Genomic DNA, 23,838 nt, shown 5'->3' with positions numbered 1-23,838 from the left:
TACGGCCTACTCTTATATTGAATTCCAACTGCTAAAGGTTCTTTTACGTGGATGCCAATGTGTACACGGGACCTCAGTTTTTCGTCCCATCCCAACAACTAGACAGCTGTCCTTGTCAGGTCCTCCGTTCTGCACTACTGACAAGGGGAAACCATGCCGAAAAAACCTGATGAATATCTCGGTAAAATATACATATTTATAAATCAACTGGTTTCTTTAATGCTTATATTACTTTAATTTTATTTCAAACTTTAAATGAATAGTTTCCTCAAGTTTTATACCTACTAAATAAATATGTCTACCAGATAAAACTAAATATGTACAAAAATCAAAACAAAAATATCCAAAATAGGACAAAATATTACCAAGAAATATAATTCTGATTTGAATTTCAAAATTATTACAGAAATAAAAATAAAACTGATGCTAAATTAAAATCTGAAGTCGTAAAAAAAATTCTCTCAGAAATAAAATCGAAAATAAAATAAAGATAATATATACATATATAACACTTAAATATTTAGTCGTAAAAATAGTTTCTTATGAAACAAAAAAAAAGATCTGGAGAAATTTGAATATCAATAAAATCTGAAGCAAAATTAAATGATACAATCAACAAATAAAATGGCTGTAAAGTTGGATTACTCTAACACCTAAATATAGACTTATCAATAAATATGTTGATCTAAAATAGTCAAATAATAAAAAAAAATCAAATAAAATCTACAAGTTGCCTTTAATGACTTTAATAAAATTTGATATGATCTACTTAAAACCTGCAAGGTATATATTCTTTTATCGTCAGTGGCATCATCAATACACATCAAATATATCAGGATAAATTTCAGGGTTTAAGAAATGAAATGGGTTTAATGTCCTACTTTGCTGCACCAACTTGGCTAACACGGGGGGAAACAGCGCCGGAAAATCCGGAGCAAGTTTCTCGGCCAACATCGGGAGCAAACCTGAGCCATTTATAATATTGATGGTAATGTGTTTATTTATGGGGAGATGGCTTGGCCGTCATTGCAACCACAGACGCAGGTAAAATGGAAAATCTCTTTAAAAGTAAGTCAACAGTGAGGTTGATGTCCCCTGCAGCATCCCAAAATAAATGGATGACGCATATCAATTAAATGCACATTTATTTTTTTGAAAAGTATTGAGCAATCGAACTGATTATCTACACATGTACTTAGTCTAAGTAGAAAATGTTTACGATCAATCTCGGTCATGGTTTTGAAGTACCTGGTAGTGAAACTACATATTTATTTTTTTGAAAACTATCGAGCAATCAAACTGATTATCTATACTTAGTCTAAGCACAAAATATTCACGATCAAACTCGGTCATGGTTTTGAAGTACCTGGTAATTAAACTATCCAAATAAGTTTCATTACTCTCCATCAGTTAGAATCAAAGTTATCTTGTCCAAGAGAATCGACAAATGAAATTGCTTACCTCTGCTTTGATTTAGCAGAAAATGTTAGTCACTGAACTAGGTCAAGACATACCCCTAATCAACATCTACACCAAGTTTAAACATTCTAACTCAATTAAAAGTAAAGTTGTTATGTTCCAAAGTCTTGATCAATCATAATTTTTTATCTCTGCTTAGCCTAAGCAGAAAATGTTCATCTTCGATCTCCATCAAGGCATTCACCTAATAAACACCTACACCAAGTTTGAATAGTCTAAACTCAATTAAACGACAGTTATGGTTTCCCAACATATGAGATAGACAGACATTAGGACAGATTCATTCTAAAAGTCCCCTGTATGCTTCGAAAGGTAGGGGACAATAACATTAAGCTGAGATTAAGTATCATACTTATCGTTTATAACGGTCATATACAAAGGGAGATAATGAAATTCAGGGGCAATTCACTCGCCTGAAATGTCTCTTTACTATTTACAGAATTACAGAAATGAAATGAAATCTAGTTTTAGTAATATTTTTCTACTTCATCTGGGCTAATTATGAAGACGGGACTACTATTCTAAACATCCTACATTCTGATCCATGCGGGCTATGAAGACGGGACTACAACTTTAAACATCCTACATTCTGGGGGTTAATGAAGTAGATAAACAAAAGAGACACTAACACTGTTTTCATCGTCAGATATTCTTAGACAAACGTTTCGAAGTGGTACCCCCTTCTTCGACTTCAATGTAGGGAGGTTGGATGGCTGAATGGTTAGCATGTGTGCGCCGAATCATAAGGCCTGTCACTGAGTCAACTGGCATGATTTTGAATCCCTGATTGTACGTAACAAGGAGTAGGGTTGCCTTCCAACCTTGTGGGTTTTCTCTGGGTCCTCTGGTTTCCTCCCACTGCTAAAGACCCTTACGCGCAAGCGAATTATTGAAATAAAATTAAACCATATGTTAGTCCCGAAATGATCTAGTCTGTGTCGAGTGGACATTAAACCCCACCTCTCTGTCTCTCTCTCGACTTCAAGGTAATAAATAAAACATTCGAGTGAATGAACTCGGAACAACTATTTATAGATCAAGTTAGAATTGTGATTGATTGTTTTTGCAGACACAATAAATAAGTAACATGTTTTTGAAACCGTTTGAAATTTAAACTAGATGGATCAGTCATTTCGTGCAGTTTTTAGCAACCCAGGTGCTAAAAAGTCAAGTAATTTGAAAGTTTTGTGCCCTGTTCTTTTCAAACTCCACCCTACACCATTGAATGCTGACAATTTGAAATACCCCAGTAAACAAGAATAGGCACACCCTGCCTTTTCCACAAAAACACTCACTACCTACAAATTAGATGACATTATCTACTAAAATAAAAATAACAAGCCAACAGTGAGGCTGATGTCCCCCACCGAATAACCAAAATAAATAGATGACATAATTAATCGCACATTTAGTTTTTATACGCCCACTTTTTTATGTGGACGTATATTTTCAAAAGTATCAAGCAATCAAACTGATTATCAACTTTACACTAAGTTTCATCACTCTCTATCAGATAGAATTAAATTTATCTTGTCCCAAAGCATCGACCAATGAAATTGCTTAGGTTTAGCTCGAAATGTTAATCATTGAACTCAGTCAAGACATTCACCTAATGAACATCTATATCAAGTTTAAACATTCTATCTTAATTAAAAGCAGAGTTGTTACGTTCCAAAGTCTTGACCAATCAAATTGCTTATCGCTCTGCCTACCCTGAGCAGAAAATGCTCATTATCGAACTTAGTCGAGGTATGGATGTAATGAAACTATACACCAAGTTTCATCACTCTCACTTAATTAGAACTAAAGTTATCGTGTCCCAAAGCATCAACCAATCAAATTGCTTATCTCAGCTTACCCTAAGCAGATAATGCTCATCTTTGAACTCCATCAAGGCATTAGCCTAATAAACACCCACACAAAGTTTCAACATTCTAGCGCCATTAGAAGGAGAGTGATTGTGTCCTAAAAAGTTCTTCGAAAGGCGGGGGACAATAAGCACACCATGACTTGTACAATACACTTTTCATAATCTTTATATAAACTAAATGACACCCTCTACAAAAATAGAATAATCTATCAATATACATGGTGAATCATAAAAGTCTAAAGATACAAAAAAAAAAAGTTTTAAATAAAACTGTTGAAGTTGTCCTCAATAACTCTCATAAAAATTTTATATGATCTACTTGAAGCCCAGAAGGTATAGTTTTACGATCTGTGCCCGATACTAATATACTGTTTTAAATAAATACAATATTTGCAAAACAAGTGTATGATAAACTTTCGAGTTGTCATCCTTGAGTGGCATTTAGCGATTGAACACATTAAAAACACAACACAGTTTATATGGAAATACAATCACTGGTTTATAAGTATAGCACGACGTTTCGACAAGTATTCTCTTATCGTTATCAAGCACAAATGATATTTAGTTAAACTAAAAGGTGATATTTATAGTAAAACAAAAAAGAAGCCATAGATAAATGCTGTTATAATACAAGATAATAGTTAAATTGATCAAAGGATAATTAAAACTTAAATATAGTTAATTGATGGGGGTTAACAGTGACCAGGGAGCAACAAAGCCATATATTTGATATAGTCAAAATAAACACAATTTGAAGCCCTATTAATAAGAAATGTTGTCCTCAAAAACTTGATTAAAATGTGATATGATTTACTTCAAGCCTCGAGGGCAAAGTTTTTACAAATAAACAAAAATATTTGTAAAGTAATTATGTCTATTATAAATTTTAAACTTGAATCATCCTTTTATTTACATCAATTTTAAATTTGGATCATCCTTTTGTTTACATAAATTTTTAACTTGGATCATGATCCTTTTGTTTACATCAATTTTAAACTTGGATCACACTCTTGTTTACATAAAGTTTAAACTTGGATCATCCTTTTGTTTACATGAATTTTGAATGAAAGGTAAACAATGAGGATGCAACCCCATCCATCGTCACAGATTTCTAACAGATATAGAAAATAAAATGGGTGTAACGTCCTATTGTTCTGCACCACCTGGGATAAGAAAGACGGGCATATGCCATACTATACAGTGTACAAGCTATGAGAGAATTTTGCCTGGACAGTGGCATTTCCGTCTACTTGTCATCACATTTCAACTTTCAAGTGTTCTTTTATTTTTATGAACTTGAAAATGTATACATAGGACCTTGATTTTTTATTTCCATCCGAATGACTAGACACTGTTCCTTGCCAGGCCCTCCATCCTGCAAAACTGATTGACATGGGAAAAATCTCTATCAATACGTGGATCAAACCTGGGACCTCCACATTAGTAAGCAAACTAGTTCATTGCACCCAAAGTCACAGTGGTTCCATCTTCAATAGAACATTTGATCTTGCTTTAACTTTGTATATCTTATAAAAGCCTTCTACCCACATTTTAGGTTATTGACCCAGCTTCTGGCCTCTTAGATTTCTCAACAAATCAAAACTAAGAATGTTGACTTCAAAGTGAACTAGCCTTACAGCTATAAGGATACAATGTCGTCGCTCACTACCGATTTATATCTTCATAATTAAATGTATTGATCAAGTTTCTCGTCGGAAAAATACCTTATATCATTAGAATTATATACATTAATTTATTTTCCGGAGGATGTCTTGCATACGTCAGCCTCTGCTTTAAGGACAAGTTTTTCTGGATTTAATAGAACAGAATTAAACCTCGCAGTCGTTGCTGCAGGAAAATGTTGTGACTCCAGCTACTACTGACATATATAGGGAACTCACAGTAACAATAGCACAAAAGAAAAAGAATTCGCTTGCGCGTAGGGGTCTTTAGCAGTAGGGGGAAACCAGAGGACCCGGAGAAAACCCATAAAGGTCGGACAGGCGACCCTACTCCTTGTCTTGTACAACCGGGGATTCAAAACCACGCCAGTTGACTCCATGACTGGCCTTATGATACAGCGCGCATGTGCTAACCATTCGGCCATCCAACCCCAACACTATAGAGAAACCCTTCAGTCTAATTTATAGGGGACTCACTATAACAACAGCATTAGGGCTGACCTTAAAAATATCTTTGTTTCACCAAACCCGACCCACAATCGAGGAGAAGGGTCGGTAGGTCGGGTTTTTTTCAGATTTTTTTTTTTAAGAGCTAATTTGACAGCTTGATAATTTTCCGGGTGCAAACATTCGTCTTCTTTTATTGGCAAACAAATCAATGACATCGGGATTTTTCTTGATGCACGACTCGCACACAAATTGCGACAAACTCACGTTTGAAACTCCCTCAACACGTTTTTAACGATCGTGCGGGTTGTGCCTTCATTTTTCTCGAAAACGGATATTGAAAATATCGTCGTCATGTTTAAAACGACGCCCCACAGACATAGAGGCAGAATCATTTCGTGGGAATGGACGTGCTTTCGTCTGCAACCATTTTGTTGAGAAGCGACACCTATGACGCTTTCGTCTTGATCAACCAGTTTCAATAATGAATCAAACCATAGCCATAGTAAAGGGAAATAACTCTCGTGATATATTTCAGGTTGACACACAAAATAAAATAAAAAGATCGCGGAAAAGTGCAATAAAATAATTTAAGTCTTGGGTGGTTTTAGTTAGTCGGTCGCGTTAGGCGAAACAAAGATATTTTTAAGGTCAGCCTTATAGTGAAGCTCCAGTGTATCTTCTTATTGATGGATAATTAATCAGGACAATTGGAGGTCAAAGGACTACACCTTTATGTAATGAAATTTGGGGAAATGTTGTCCATTTAATTACTGCGTTTTTTTGGGGTAAAAATTGTGAACTTTTTGTAAATTGTTGAAATAATAAAATAAAATATCTTTTTAAAATATATATATACCTCTTCCATATCCTCCTCCATTGTTACTATGAAATCTCAGTGCAGGAAGACTGCACCACACACAACACAAAAATGAAACCTCAGTAATTGAACTCTGTTTCAATTCTACTTCCCTAATTGTACCACTCAAGGTGAAATTCACAATTAACAAATTTTTTAATTAATTTATGATAATCCAATTAAGAGACTTGATTTTTATTGGAAGAGACTTATCGTTTTCACCTGGCACTATATTTGTTATTTGGGAAGATCACGTAGTTAAAAACCTTTTTTGCTCATATAATTATGATAATCCAAGACACTTAATTTTTATTGTTGGAGACCAACTAATTTCACCTAACACTGTTTTTGCTATTCGGGAAGATCATCTAGCTAAAAACATTTTGTCACTGTACTTTTATATCATTATTATCCACCTCTGACAAGGGTCGGACACTATATGTTGGTTTATCCAACAATGACTTACAACTGAATAAATGATATTAATCCAAAGAAGAGAAACTTTTCATTTCATTTCATGTGTCAGTCACACTGTCTGCATTATCCAATGGCAATTTGCACAATGATTGTCACAAACTATATATAATACTGCATAACATGGATGTATATAACCTTTGCTAAAGGTCAGTCATATCCTGGCTGGTTAATAAATTTTCACAATCTCGTTATAGCTTCTCAGGTGTAGCTATACCTACATTAAAGAGACAATATGTCTACTTAATCCAGAAAAACTTGTCAAACTTGTCATTAAAGCAGAGTTTGACGTAAGCAAGACATTCTCCGGAAAATATATTAATAATGATATAAAGTATTTTCTCTCCTGAGAAACTTTATCAATACATTTAATTATGAAGATATAAATTGGTAGTGAGCGGCGACATTGTATCAAAATATCTGTAAGGCTAGTTCACTTTGAAGTCAACATTTTTAGTTTTGATTGGTTGAGAAATATCGATGGACAAGAATGTTGGTGCTGCTCGTTGTAGTAACTGTTATTATATAAATACCGGTAAGCCTTTACTGTGTCATTATGACAGACAATCATGCCCCTAATGAGTGTCCTAGTACACTGATATAACAGTAGGCAATACGAAATTGAATAAGCCATTTATTATTAATACTTTTTGGTTTTTAAAATTTAAACATACATTATGCAAGAGCTAAATCTGCCTATTGCAGGTCTTTCTTTAGGCCTGGAATGTTATCTAAATTATTAATTAGTCATTAATTAACGTATCCAGACCATAATCAACTCTTGATGGCATCGCTAGCCTGCGACCTTTAGCGGATTATGAGCCGATTTACTGCATAACTTTCCTTCACGATTTAACGATTAAATGGATAATCGAGACTATGTTGTTTATCGTACTGACTTAAGTAATGATGATCGAGGCTAGACGGAAATTTCAATCGCTTAGTTCTCGGTTCATAGTGGATCATTTTGAATGAAACTTTCAGCAAATAGCCTTTACATTATCTAGGTTTAAACTATTAGAGTGAGAACTGCCAGCTCTTTATCTAATCTCCCATAATTTCCCATAAAGTATCTTTAATATTTTAATAACTTTTCAACACATAATGTGGTTACTATGACTAAGCAAAATAACCTGCTTGGGTGAACTTTCCCTTTAATCAGCCCACAATCTTTCTAATTGTTAAAGATGCATCTACCTATTGCAGGTCTTTTTTTAAATGTTACATGACAAGCTCATAGCTTAGATATTTAATGGATGAGAAGATCTTTGCTATTTAATAACTTACCGATAAAATGAATAATTGTGACTGTGTTTATTATTGTAGCAATGACAATCAAGACTATGCTATCCTTGTCAAAACCTCAGACAACCATAAAGAGAGAGAGAGAGAAATGGGGTTTAGCGTCCACTCGACACAAACTAGGTCATTTCGGGACAAACATATGGTTTGATTTTATTTCAATAATTCGCTTAAGCGTAGGGGTCTTTAGCACTGGGAGGAAACTGGAGGACCCGGAGAAAACCCACGAGGTTGGACAGGCGACCCTACTCCTTGTCACGTACAACCGGGGATTTGAAACCACGTCAGTTGACTCAATGACAGGCCTTATGATGCAGCGCGCACACGCTAACCATTCGGCCAACCAACCCCCCTCAAACAATCATAACTTCTTGCAATTGGTGGCTAAATGGATCATACGGTCTGTCATGGAGTCAACTGTCATGGATTCGATTCCCTTCTTGTATGTGACGATGAGTAGGGTCGCCTGTCCAGCCTCATGGGTTTTCTCTGGTTCCAGATGTTAGTTCCAGTTTCTGTCCAGCCTCATGGGTTTTGTCTGGTCCCACATGTTAGTCCCAAAATGACATAGTCTATGTCCAGCCTCATGGGTTTTGTCTGGTTCCACACGCTAGTCCCAAAATGACATAGTTTGTGTCAAGTCGATGTTAAACCCCGCCCAGCCTGTCTCTCTCTCAGTCTCTCTCCCAATCAGCGGCTAATTGAGAGAGGGGGCGGAATGAAAAGCTTTGCTACAAATCGACTCTAGCATCTTCCAGAGAGCCCAGTATTACCCGGTGGCACTGGGAAGGATTGCCATCCCACTCCCACCCCTCCCTCACACACGCATACAAATACTGCTTTTTGGGGGGCCCGGACGGGATCTTGTTCCTCACGCATAATCATATGGGTGACCACGCCCCTGCTCCCTATATTGCTACTTTAAAGACTATAAATCTACGGTAACTGTATATATTTAGATATGAGGTGATAGTATCATATATGACTTAATTTATAACATTTAGAATATTTGTCCTTTCCATGTCCTTCATGAAACTTTATAACAATAACAAAAAATAGATATAACAAAATACTTTTCTTTTTCAGTGTTTGGTAAAAATTTAGTTTAAAGGATAGAAATAACAAAATACTTTTTTTTTTTAGCACTTGTAAAAAATTTAGTTTAAGGATAGAAATAACAAAATATTTTTTTTTTAAGCATTTGCAAAAAATTTAGTTTAAAGTATAGAAATTTGACATTTTTTTAAAAAAAATTATCTGGTCAATTTTGGACTTTTTCACGTAACATATTCAAAATCCATGACAATATTGTACTTTGAATATAAATGTTGGACTCGCACTGAACATATCAGAGACAGAGATCTACCGTTCAGTACAGTAAAAAAAAACTTAACTTGATTTTTTAAGGTTTTTTCCTTTCAAATAACATCTATATTGCACGTAGGGGTCTTTAGCAGTCTAGTCTTTCGAATGGGATGAAAAACCGAGGTCCTGTGTACATATTGGCGTGCACGTAAAAGATCCCTTGGCAGTTGGAATTCAATATAAGAGTAGGCCGCAGCGCCGCTGCCCGGGCAAAATTTCCCTCATAGCACACTGTATGGCATATGCCCGTCTTTATTAGCGGAGTTTAGGAGCAGAACAGTAGGAAGTTAAACCCCATTTCATTTCATTTCTTTAGCAGTTTTTAATACCTTAAATCACTGTACAAAGTTTTAGGAAAGACCCCAGATTAAACGAAGGGCTGCCATGTTGCTGTATTTGGGGTAGATTTGATTGAACGGGAAGAATACACACATCCCTCAAAAGCTCAAGTATCAGAAGCCAATCCAACAATGGGCAGAGAGGGATTTCTCAGACCATTGTTATAAATTTACCAGTGTAATTAGATATTTACATCAGAGTGTCAAGAAATTCAATTGTTTAATCATTTAGGTGATCAATGAGTAGCTAAAAATAGAGCAGTGACATCAACTACCTTGTGACCATGGGTTTGAACTTGACCCTATAATTTGGTCTAGACTGTTTGTGTTAAAAATTGACCATTGGTCAATTTATATGCTGTAAAGCTAGCATATTTCTCAAAACTCCATTTTGAAACAAGAACTATGTGGTGAAAAAAAAGTTGGTCTTACCATGGTTTCAGTATCGGAGAACTGGTCTGGGTCTAAATCGTCTTGAACATTTCGTGGGTTATCAAGAGAGAGAAAACTTCGAACTTCAGGGCTGAAAAGACAAATAAATAAAATGAATATTCATAAAAAATGAAATGAATTGAAATGAATTTAAAAGGCGTTTAATGTTCTACTTTTCTGCATCCACCAGGTTAATGAAGACAGGCATAGATCATGCAGTGTGCTATGGAAATTTTGCTTATGCTAGGTTACCACTGTCGTGCGATTCGTTACGATAGTATTGTCCCTATTGAGTCCACGATCTAGTACATGCAGATATGTTGGGATATGTTTCGATACGATCAACACGATTTCTACGACTGACCTCAATATATGATAAGACCTGATAGGATCACCACAATTACTGTATGATTAAAACCACGATTTCAAGCATAGCACGAATCGTGATAGTAGTAACCTAGTATTAGATAGGAGCACTACGACCTACTCTTATTTCAAATTCCAACTGTCAAGGGATCTTTAATGTGTACACGAGATCTCAGATTTTCATCCCATACGAATGACTAGACACTGTTCCTTGATAGGTCCTCAGTCATGCACCACTGACAACGGCACATGCACATACCTAAAAATTTCTCATGTGCATTTGTATCTGATTTTTTTTTTTTTTTTTTTTCATCTTTTAAGTTCATCAGGATTTTCTGATGTGGTTTCCCCTTGTCAGTGATGCAGGGCGGAGAGCCTGACAAAGACAGCTGTCTAGTCATTTGGATGGGATGAAAAACCGAGGTCCCGTGAATACATTGCCGTGCACGTAATAGATCCATTGGCAGTTGGAATTTGATATAAGAGAAGGCCATAGTGCGGCTGCCCTGGTAAAATTTCCTTCATAGCACACTGTATGGCATATGCGTGTCTTCAATAGTCCAGTAGGAGCAGAACAGTAGGATGTTAAACCCAATTTCATTTCATATCTCTACTCAGTATTCATACAATCACCATACATACCATGTGTAGTTCTAAATATTGTTATTGATCTATAGGCGTATAATTCCCAATCTTGTCTGACTGAGTACAAAAAGCACCTGCCTATATGCATTAGTTCTGGCTATTTTGATCCGTTATAGGCTCCTTTTGTCCACGTCTACTGAGAATCCAATTAGTCCACTGGTTTAGAAAATGTCTCTTTCTGTTCAAACACAGCTCATCAAAGATTAAAATTTGTAGAAATCAATACGGCTTTATTGTAGCTTTCCAAAGTTCATGTTTGTGAAGCAATGGTTATGAGCATCAACAGCTCATTATCCATTGCTATGCTTATTATGATATAGCAGGCAGATCAAAGCTTTATTGTAGCTTTCCAAAGTTCGTATTCGTGAAGCAATGGTTATGAGCATCAATAGCTCATTATCCTTTGCTATGTTTTTTGTAAAATAGCAGGCAGATCAGAGCTTTATAGTAGCTTTCTAACTTTCTATAGTTCATGTTTGTGAAGCAATGTTTATGAGCATTGACAACTCATTATCCATTGCTATGCTTATTGTGATATAGCAGGCAGATCAGAGTGCAAAGGATGGTTAGCCTATATGTACAAAATCCTCCATTCATCTTTTTCTTACTACCACCCTTTCTTAATTCAAAGCTTAACGACAAAAATTCTCTCCCCCACCTCCCTTCTCTAATTACCTGACAGCTTCCACCAAGAGTGATATCGTAGACAAGATGTCTTATTAGTATTTCTGTTAAATTCTTATTATCAAACCAGAGAATCCAAAATAAACCCACAAAGTTGAGAAGGAACTCTTAACTTCAAGCCACATACGCATACACCAGCGACCGAAACCATGACCACAAGTCAGAGGTGATGGGGCAGCTAGAGCTCTAAGCACGACACTCTAGATCATCCCAACCCACCCTCTTTCGCTCCTGATCTTCTACCCTCAATTAACAAATAAATTAAAGCTGACAGACAAAAATGCTGTCTACCAACTCTACAAATATTCATCTTCTTGTGAGCGAAAACAGTAGCCAGACGCTAAAAAGAGTAGTTTCTTAATGAGTATAAAAACGCTTTCACGTAAAAATGTTTACATAATAATGGCTTGCGGGGTAAAAAAAACTTTAATTACCATCGCAACATTGCTAATTCCATTCCTCATTCTTATGAAAAAATCAATGTCTACGCACCATTCTTAAATAATTACCGACATCTAAACTAAATCATTAATGAGTGATGATTTCCCAAGTAAAAATATCACAGAATTGCTCTCTCTCTCTCTCGTGAACTCACACGTTTTTCTACGAAGCTTGATTACAGAAAGAAGAGATAATTTGTATGTGCGGCTAAAGAATGTGAAAACTCGGTAAAACTCTATAAATATTTTAAAATGCATTAACAGCTGGTATCGTCTTTTGAGGGATTTTGAATCTCTTGTCATTTCTGGACTCAAATACGGTTAAATTTTATTTCATTAATTCGCTTGAGTGTAGGTGTCTTTAGCAGTGGGAGGAAACCAGAGAAAACGCTTGAGGTTGGACAGGCAACCCTGCTCCTCGTCACGCACAAGTGGGGAATCAAAACCACGCCACTTGACTGAATGACAGACCTTCTGATGTACCGCGCACACAGTAAACCGTTAACCATTCGGCCACCCCTCCTCCAGACAACATCAACAAACCAGTGTCACCTATAGCTATCGGGAGATCCAATTTACCTTTTACCCCTCTTAAAAGGGTTAGGGTTCGGGTTAGTATTCCCAAAAATTCTCATTTATATAAAGCTGCCATTTTAGACTCCTGAAATAGCCGAATCTTCCCAACCGGCCTACAATTAGCGTAGGCTCTATTGTCAGAAAAATATGTGTAGAAGCCGGCGTCCTAATTAATAAGAAAAGTGAGAGAGAGATGGTATGAAAGTAATGTTCTACACTGACAGATCTAATGAAATCGGACTTATACCCTGCAGTGAGCTATAAAGGAAATTTTGCCCTGACAGCGGCTTTATGGCCTACTATTATTTCAAATTCCAACTATCAAGAGTTCTTTTACGTGCACTCCAATGTGTACACAGGACCTCTATTTTTTGTCCCATCCAAACGACTATACATTGTCCCTTGCCAGGGCCCCTGTCCTGCACCAATGAGAAGGAGGATCCAAATCGGAAAACCCTGATGAAGTTTCTCAGCCAACACCAGGATCGAACACGTGACCTCAAAGTTTGCAAGTCAATGTCTTAATTATTGAGCTACCACAGCCTCAAACACGGGTGGGGGGGGGTGATGGCCGAAAGGTAAGCACGTGCGCGCTGTATCATAAAGCCTGTCAATGAGTCAACTGGCGCGGTTTTGAATCCCCGGTTGTACGTGACAAGGAGTAGGGTCGCTTGTCCAACCTAGTGGGTTTTCACTGGGTCCTCCGGTTTCCTCCCACTGCTAAAGACCCCTACGCGCAAGCGAATTAAGGAAATAAAATTAAACCATATGTTAGTCCCAAAATGACCTAGTTTGTGTCGAGTGGACGTTAAACCCCATTTCTCCCTCTCTCTCTCCCATCAAGGCTACAAGATATATAATCATACAACATGATTTTTTAACACAGTACATACATATTTTTTTTTTTTTTTGTATACATGACAGAAGTTACAAAATTTGAATAATAGGGTTATAAATGTCAATGCTATTGCATGTGATCCATCAAGCCGATCGTGACTTGAGGAAATTTCGATTTGACACGTGAAAACTAACATCCTGCAAGCACTACAGTCACGTGTAGTAATTCGTCAACAATTAGACGTGAAATAAACAGATCATTTGACCAGGAACCAGGCTCCAATCCAAGTCCTAGTCATCTTGTGGTTCTTGGGGGACGGTGGGAGCTCTTCCAAAACAGTTTAAGGCCCAGGAACCAGGCTCCAATCCAAGCCCTATAGTCATCTTGTGGTTCTGGGGGGTGGGGTGTGGGCGCAAAGCTCTTCCAAAACTGTTTAAGGCCCTGCCAATTCAAGTACAACCAACATGAAACATGGACAATCATGCATCGATTGACATCACAATTCCAAAATGACGGCATACTGATCAGTTCCTTGTTAACTAATATAAACTTTCGAGCGGTGGCTAAGTGAAACACTAATATATTCTTTCAAACCATACAGAATACCAGATATCACACAACTTTAGATATAGAGAGGAATGAGGTTTAACGACCACAAGACACAAACTAGGTCACTGCGGGACTAACATATGGTGCAAATTTATTATGATAATTTGCTTGTGTATAGGTCTTTTAGCTGTGGGAGTAAACTGGATTACCTGGAGAAAACTCATGAGGTTCATGATCGTGCATTAGACTATTCGGCCGACCAACTCCTCGAACTTTAGATAGTTGTTTGGAACTAGATTAACAAGTAAAATCGTAGTATGGACCAGGAACTGACCATGTTGGATGACATTCAAAAATCTAATTTACCAAATTAATGCTGAATTTTTCAAAGAAAAAGCATGCCAATTTTCATGTCGATCGGACTTCAATTAACGGAGCCTTCAGCTTTTTCAAAGAACGTCACCCCAAGAAGAAGAACAACAAGAAGAAGATGAGTAGTGGTTAGCAACCAGTTCCTGGTCCAAAAAGTTCTAATGATGTCCGTGTAGAATTAATCAGTTTTATTCCCTAATAAATATTCAAGATTTCCCTCTTAAAAGACAATATTAGAGTCAGTCATTATCACATATGTGATAGAACTGGTTAAACACGTTCCAAATATAATTTTATCACAGAGATCATTGCTACGATAGATGGGTAATGAAGGGTTCATCCAACGGAAGTGACCAATGCAAAAGGAAAACACAAGTTATCCTTCTATATAACTGACTGAAGTGATAAGTGATAACAGATACATGGGCGAATTATATTTGGAATGGGTTTAACCAGTTCTATCACATATGTGATAATGACTGACACCAATATTGTCCTTTAAATTCTCAGTAATGACAAACTGCGTAAGTAAGTACGTCAATCTTTTTTTTTTTATAATTTTATCATTACCTAAACAGGAACCACACAATGAAATGATTGTTTTTTATTTTTATTACAGATGTATTGCCAACAGAACTGACTCCTGGTTCATATCCTGGTTCATGTATAATTTCTAACCCAAAGTTTTCGAATTCATACATTATTCAAGAGCCAAATCAACCTCTTGCAGAGTAGGGTGGCCTGTCCCAAAATGACCTAAGTCTGTGTTGAGTGGACGTTAAACCCCTACTCTCTCTCTCTCTCTCTCTCTCAACCTCTTGCAGGTCTTTTTTAGGGCTGAAATGTTATATAAATAAGCAGCTGTTCTTCCGTAAGTATGTATTATAGTTAATCAATAAGATTTGGTAGTATTTGTATTAGAAGAGAGGGGTTGGATGGCCGAATGGTTAGCACAAGCGCGCTGTATCATAAGGCCTGTCATTGAGTCAACTGGCATGGTTTCGATTCCCCAGTTGTACGTGACAAGGAGTGGGGTTGCCTGTCCAACCTCGTGGGTTTTCTCCGGATCCTCTGGTTTTCTCCCACTGCTAAAGACCTCTACGCGCAAGCGAATTATGGAAATAAAATTGAACCATATGTTAGTCCTGAAATGACCTAGTTTGTGTCGAGTGGACTTTAACCCATTTCTCTATCTATATATATATAAACTATTAATTAGACATTTATTAACATGACAAGACCATAATCAACTCTCGATGGCATCAGATGCCTCCGATTTTCATTAGATTTAAATCCGATCTGCCGATCAATGGCTGCGTTGATGTTTAACCATGAGCCCATAATATATTATACTCAAGGGTTGCTTACAAATTTTTGTAATATTTATTTCACAAAACAAAACAATCATTTGTGGATGATTTCCATTATAATTAATTGACAGTTTGACAGATCTAGATTTGATATTGTCACTTTTTTAATTTGCACCACATGAAATATATAGATCTATCATATATATTGGTATACAGAATTAAACCTCGTACATCAAAATTTAACCACGCCCCTTAAAGATACATTATGTAAGATTTAGATAAAGAGCTAGCCATTCTTGCTATAATAGTTTGAAAATAGATAATGTAAAATGAATAATTTGAAAATTTCATTCCAATTACTCTATTGCAAGCGAAGATACTGCATTAGCCTTTGAAGTTTTGACAAGACGTGTGCAATAATTTCAACCACCATACTGGTTGTTCGAAGTCTCGCTCCTCCATTTTTAGCTTAAATCAAAATATGGCTGAACTGTTCTAATCTATTTAATATCGGAGAAATCCCATGCCATCGAGAGTTGATTATGGCCTTGATAAGTTAATTAATGTCTAATTAATAATTTAGAAAAGATTTCAGACCTAAAGAAAGACCTGCAATAGACAGATTTAGCTCTTGCATAATGTATGTTTAACTTATATTTTTGGCCATCAAAACAAAAGTATTAGGACGGAATTTGAAGATACCTGATTGACTTGTTCAGAGAGAGAGAGAGAGAGAGAGAGAGAGAGAGAGATGTCTTTGTTTAAATGTATAATGATATGTAAAACCTCAGAAAAACTCTAACCATGTCCTTGATGAATTGTTTATAGTTTATTATTGTTTACATTTTGTATTGTATACTACATGTATATGGATGCACCAAAATCCTCTAAGTGCTTAATAAGGGCCTCTATATGTCTTAACGCTGTATAACACGGGTATCATTTAATCTTGTGTATTTAGCACTAATTTCTTTCACATTCCAAAACTATACAGTTATATGGGACAACAATCACTGGTTTATTATACACAAGCACGACGTTTCGATAAGTATTCTCTTATCGTTATAAAGCACAATGACATTTAGTAAACTTGAGGGTCTATATATATGTACAATGCGAAACCATTCTTATGACTAATCATTAGAAGAGTTCAAACAATTAACAGACATATTTAACATCAAAGACCTGAAAGGATTATATTCTTTCACATTCATTCAATATCAAATCCTTGTTTAAAATTTTGTAAAAATCATCTAATTTGCCCAGTTTAAGGCTGACCATTCAGTTTTGATAATGAGTCTCCAATTTACAAGTGTTTAATTTTTCGATTACTTTTAGAAAATAAACAACGCAATTGATTATTGATGTATAATGATTAATTTTTGAACAGTGGTCAGGAAATTAAATACTTGTAAATTGGACACTCATTATCAATATTAATCAGTCAGCGTTAAACTGGACACAAGTACAAATTAAATGATTTTTGGTGATTTTAAACGATTTTTACGAATTTTTAAACAAAGATTTAATATTAAACGAATGTGAAAGAAATTAGTGCTAGATACACAAGATTAAATGATACCTGGGTTACAGTGTAATGCGGCACTGGGTACCGTTACACAGCTATTACAGGTATATATGTGGATCATTTCTTTAGGGAGTAGTAATTAACTCACGGTAGTCTAGACATGTGTTTCTAACATGTCAGATTATTTCTCTAATATTACAAACTTCGCCAAAAATAACACCAGCAGATTTCTAAAAATATTTCTTCACTATTTTAGTCAGTCACTGATGTAAATTTAGCCTTAAAATACCTCAGTAGTTCCTATAAAGATTAAGCCTACAATACCACTGATGGCTTATAATACTTATTTCTACTGGTACTGATAATGGACAGGGAGCCGTGGTGGCTCAGTGAGTAAGATGCTGGCTTGCTAACTTAGAGGTCCTGCGGGAGGTTGGATGGCCGAATGGTTAGCGAGCTGTATCATAAGGTCTAGCTGTCTTTGAATCAACTGGCATGGTTTCGATTCCTCAGTTGTACGTGACAAGACGTAGAGTCGCCTCTCCAACCTCGTGGGTTTTCTCCAGGTCCTCCGGTTTCCTCCCACTGCTAAAGACCCCTACGCGCAAGCGAATTATTGAAATAATATTAAACCATATGTTAGTCCCGAAATGACCTAGTTTGTGCTGAGTGGACGTTAAACCCCATTTCTCTCTCTCTCTCCAGTCAGAGTAGAACAGTAGGATGTTAAATCTCATTTCATTTCATTTATAAAGGACATATCTAATGCTGTATAGTTATTGGCATATCATCAGTAGTTATAAAAGAACAATTCAAGTTTCTATCTTATTCATGGCAGTGTAAATTGTCTGGCTGGAGACCTTTAATTCAATTTACATGTCATAAAATAAAACTTCAAAGACAGACTAGAGAATTGAACTCAGTCAATATGGATAACAATTACTATGGTTTATTACACTGCAACGTTTCCACAAGATTTTATCAATACATAGTGTTTTAATTTAATTACTGTATTCCAATTACTAAATGCCATTCAAAGAATATCCATACATTATGTAAGATTTAGATAAAGAGCTAGCAATTCTTGCTATAATAGTTCGAAAATAGATAATGTAAAATTATTAATTTGAAAATTTCATTCAAATTACTCTATTGCGAGCAAAGAAGTGTGCAATAATTTCAACCACTTTACTGGTTGTTCGAAGCTAAGTCTCGCTCCTCCATTTTTAGCTTAAATCAAAATATGGCTGAACTGTTCTAAAGTATTTAATAACGGAGAAATCCAATGCCATCGAGAGTTGATTATGGCCTGGATAATTTATTTAATGTCTAATTAATAATTTAGAAAACATTTCAGGCCTAAACTATGTTTAAATAATGTTAGATTTTACCCACCTTTGATAACTGTTAATAACCTCTTTTTTTATAAATAAATAAATAAATAATAAATAAATAAATAAGTCTTATCATATGACTACCAATCAAATTTCACAATTGCTTATTAAATATATAATTAAAACTTACTAGTGAAAGAAATCAACACCGAGATCACAACATAAACACCGAGATCACAACATAAAGTACACAGTCAGGATGTCTTTAGATTAAATCCTTAGTTCACTTTACTGCGAAGAACTCGACTTTACCGAATAACTCGACTTTACCGGGAAAAAATCTTGGTGTGGCAAGGAAATCAGCACTTAAATCTTATGAAATATCCCAAAGATACAAACATAAGGTAATTCTATAACCACGAATAACACAACTGGCAAAATCACTCACAAACTTCAACTGAATTTGTCTTAAAAATACTTCCAAATTTATACCACTGATTTTTTTAAAATCTTGTTAAATAACACACAGTTAAAAACTGTCAATTGAAAAATGGTTTAAAGTTTCATCAATATGAAGTCTTGAAAATAATTTTAAGCTGAACACTTTGTCTTAAAAAAAAATCTCTGTGAATTCTGCAAAACTCCTAAGTTAAAATTCACAGCCTACGTACACACTTAGATATATAAGACATTAATGAAAACAGTCTTGTATGTGTATGTGTAAGTTCACAAAGGTAGAGACAATATGTATGTATATGTAGAGACAATATATAAGCAATGAGTGACAGTGACACGATCTGTCATCTACCCTCACTTGACATCTATATCCACCTGTTGTGATATATATATACGACAATGTCAATAACCATCGCCTCATTAACACACACCATGAGGGAAATTTTGCATCTCATTAACCCTGAATTACTATGCACTTTATTAATTGTTAGCTATTTTTAATGAAATCCTATCTGGAAATGAAATGAGGTTTAACGTCCTACTGTTCTGCTCCGACTGGGCTAATGAAGACGGGCATACGCCATACAGTGTGCTATGAGGGAAAGTTTGCCCAGGCAACAGTACTATGGCCTATTCTTATAGCGAATTCCAACTGCCAAGGGATTTTTTTATGTGCATGCCAATGTATACATGGGTCCTCCTTTTTTCGTAGCATCTAAACGACTAGACAGCTGTACTGGTCGGGCCCCTTCATCTTGCACCACTGACAAAAGGAAACAATGCTGGAAAAAATCCTATCCGGACATTGTTGGTGACTTGTAGACTATCGCCATCAGGAGATGACCATTGCCAAGATCTGTCATGTATCCTTGCGTGGGGATGTATACCCTGTATATATACAATACTATCAAAATACTTGTAAATTATTGGGAGCTGGGGTGGGGTGGAGGGACTAAGAGGTGACTGATGACAACCTGGTTCAATATGTAAAGAATGTCCGACTATACATTTTTTACTGAATATGTGACAGTGGAGCTAGTTCTCTAAAATAATGGGTTCATTGAGATCTTCCGGCCCGGTTCTCCCATGTCATTGGACCAGAACGGAGGGCCTTGTAATGACAGTTTCTAGTCGTTTGGATGGGAGGAAAAACAAGGTCCCCTGTACACATTGAAGTGCGCATAAAAAAACACTTGACAGTTTGAATTCATAATAAGAATTAGCTGTAATGCTGCTGTCCAGGCAAAATGTCCTTGTCTTTATTAGCCCAGTTGGTTCAGAAGAGTAGGACGTTAAACCCTATTTCATTTCTATATATAATTACCCCTGTGTTATATAAAGCATGACCTCTTTGATCTATATAGGTATACAGGGAGCCTGGGGCAATACATTTTAATATATATGTACTATATACTGTATGTTATATACTCTTATGGTAATACAAATACTATCTAATCTTATTGAATAAACTATAACACATACTAACAGCTACTTATTGATTTGGGTGTGAGAGGGAGAGAGAAAGAGAGAGTTTAACGTCCACTTGACACAAACTAGGTCATTTCGGGACTAACATATAGTTTAATTTTTTATTTTTTTTATTTCAATAATGCGCTTGCGCGTAGGGGTCTTTAGCAGTGGGAGGAAACAGGAGGACCCAGAGAAAACCCACGAGGTTGGACAGACGACCCTACTCCTTGTCACGTACAACAGGGGATTCGAAACCACGCCAGTTGACTCAATGACAGGCCTTATGATACAGCGTGCTTGTGCTAACCATTCAGCCATCTAACCCCTCTCTTCTAATACAAATACTACCAAATCTTATTGATTAACTAGAATACATACTTACGGAAGAACAGCTACTTATTTATTTGATAAAAGGTTGAGAGAATACTCTTCGAAACCTCACCCAAATAAATAAGAGAGGGAAAGAGAGTTTAATGTGCACTTGACACAAACTAGGTCATTTTGGGACTAACACATGGTTGAATTTTATTTCAATAATTTGCTTGCGCGTAGAGGTCTATAGCAGTGGGAAGAAACTGGAGGAACAGGAGAAAACCCACGAGGTTGGACAGGCAACCCTGCTCCTTGTCACGTACAACTGGGGAATCGAAACCATGCCAGTTGACTTAATGACACACCTTATGATACAGCACGCACATGTTAACCATTCGGCTACCCCCCCTTTCCCCACCCCCCCCGACATTTCGAAGAGTATTTTCTGAACGTTATCAATACGGTGTATTGCAGATGATTGTATTGCAATATATCGATATAGCAATATCTTTTGACAGCCCTATTACTAATTTCATCTTAAAAACCTCCACAATTCTTTAACACAACATTGGAAAATTCTAATTTTTAAATTGTGAATGGCGCCAGCAAAATCAGTCAAACGTCGCATTCATTCATTTTGCGCTATAAGTTATATACTGTCATTAGTGATGAACTTATGGATTTTCATTTATCATCACCAAACAATAGTTTGAAATGTTTTCTTTCAGAATTCTAAATCATTTTTAATTATTCGAACTCTAAATGCCTCAAAAATTGATTTTAATAATAAGGGTGTTGAATCAATCATACATGATCAAGATTTTTCCTAAAACAATCGAAATTAGTGGCAAGCCTGGAAATAAGGCACCTGTCACAGACAATGTCAGGCACAGATTCAGGCTTTGTCAGGCACAAAACCTATGGTGCCTGTCATTTTGTCCGGCACTGATTTGTCTTTTTTATTAATACATGTCCGGCACTAAGTTGAAAATATCAGGTCCTATTTCGTCAGTGCCTGACATTTTGTCAGGTACATCTAAAACTGTTCGATTAGTGGTCTATTATTTCAAGTCCAATAATTTTACAACCAGTAGTCCGAAAGGCAATTTGTTGCATTTTAAAGCATATACGGTTGTGGTTGTCAGGAAATTTATAGAACTCAATTTTGGTGAAGTGACCCAACAAGTGACTGATTTTGCTGTCATAGGTCACAAATGGTTCTGGTGCAATATAGCCAGGTTGGTGCAGATGTAATTTTGGGACTAACATATGGTTCAATTTTATTTCAATAATTCTCATGTGCGTAGGGGTCTTTAGCAGTGGGAGGAAACATGGTTTAACGTCCATTCGACACAACTAGGTCATTTCGGGATTAACATCTGGTTTAATTTTATTTCATTAATTCACTTGCACGTAGAGGTCTTTTAGCAGTGGGTGGAAACCAGAGGACCCAGAGAAAACCCACGAGTTTGCACAGTGAACCCTACCCCTAGCGATGAATTGAAACCATGTCACTTGACGACAGACCTCATGATGCAACGCACACGCACTAACCATTCAGTACCCCCCACCCCAGCTAGTATAATTAAATGCTGATCAATAACAACAAATAATTCGGCCTTAAACAAACTTATTGCCACCATATTGTTTGTTCACAAAACTCATTTTTTCACAATACATTAGACTTTTTTAAAAAATGTAATAAAAAGATAAAAATGACAGCTGTTGGAGTGGGTGTTGTAATAATTCCATCTGTTTCACAGAGGTGTTTCCAAAGTTTTTCAAGAACTACTTTCAACATATGACGCCACATCACGCAAATTCAAACATTGGCTCAATATGGTGCGTGCAATGCAATGTTTACATAAGATGTTACTGGTTTTGGCAGAATGGTGCTTTTTACGCATTTTACATACCTATTTACACCAGATAGGAAATATTTTTTACCTATACATACTTCAAACACCTTTATTTAGTTTTCTAATGCTTAAAAAAATGTTTTAGAATTTAATAAAAAGATGGAAAAAAAATAATATTGCGAGCTCATTAAGCCACACTGATGTCATCCCTATCAGTAATTATAGCAGCCTAGCAAATATTCACTGCTGGTCGAGATTGTGGTAATAATATACCACAGAATGATTTGTACTCATGACCTTTTTATCTGATACTCTAAGCTATTTGATCAAAAAAAAAAAATTGAGGTCACATTATGATTACCAGCCAGAAGCCAACTCTTAAAGGTGAAATATAAATTATATTTGATGGCAGTATATATAATGACTGATGTTAAGGTCATATGTTATTTGATTATTCGTAATTCTGCTTTAAAATTCAACAAAATCTATATTTTAATATTCATATATTAATAATTTTGTTTTTAAATTAAAGGTGAAATATAAATCATACTTGATGGCAGCATATATAATGACTGATGTTTAGGTCATATGTTATTTGATTATTCGTAATTCTGCTAAAATTCAACGAAATCTATATTTTAATATTCATATATTTATAATTTTGTTTTTAAATTAAAGGTGAAATATAAATTATACTTGATGGCAGTAATTTAATGACTGACCTCTATATGTTATTTGATTATTCGTAATTCTGCTTTAAAATTCAACGAAATCTATATTTTAATATTCATATATTTATGAATGTCTATATGTCATTTGATTATTCGTAATTCTGTTTTGAAATTCATATC

At 35.8% G+C, this 23,838-nt stretch overlaps 1 protein-coding gene across 6 annotated transcripts in view; it reads right to left on the bottom strand.

The window, feature by feature from the left end:
* The window catches only part of LOC126819508 (serine/threonine-protein kinase Sgk1), a 104,066-nt gene that overhangs the window by 21,487 nt on the left and 58,741 nt on the right, over positions 1-23,838 (bottom strand). For 5 of the 6 annotated variants that reach the window (XM_050547618.2, XM_050547617.2, XM_050547622.2 and 2 more), the window contains one exon: positions 10,249-10,339. In XM_050547618.2, coding sequence (XP_050403575.1) covers positions 10,249-10,339 — 91 coding nt within the window. Of the gene's footprint in view, positions 1-6,337; positions 6,548-10,248; positions 10,340-23,838 lie in introns of those variants that run through there. The other variant, XM_050547620.2, reaches the window with a different exon arrangement.

Source organism: Patella vulgata, chromosome 4 (genome assembly GCF_932274485.2).
Source record: "Patella vulgata chromosome 4, xgPatVulg1.2, whole genome shotgun sequence".
Classification (NCBI taxonomy): domain Eukaryota; kingdom Metazoa; phylum Mollusca; class Gastropoda; family Patellidae; genus Patella; species Patella vulgata.
The sequence above is the reverse complement of the archived record's forward strand: the minus strand, read 5'-3'. Positions and strand labels throughout refer to the sequence as shown.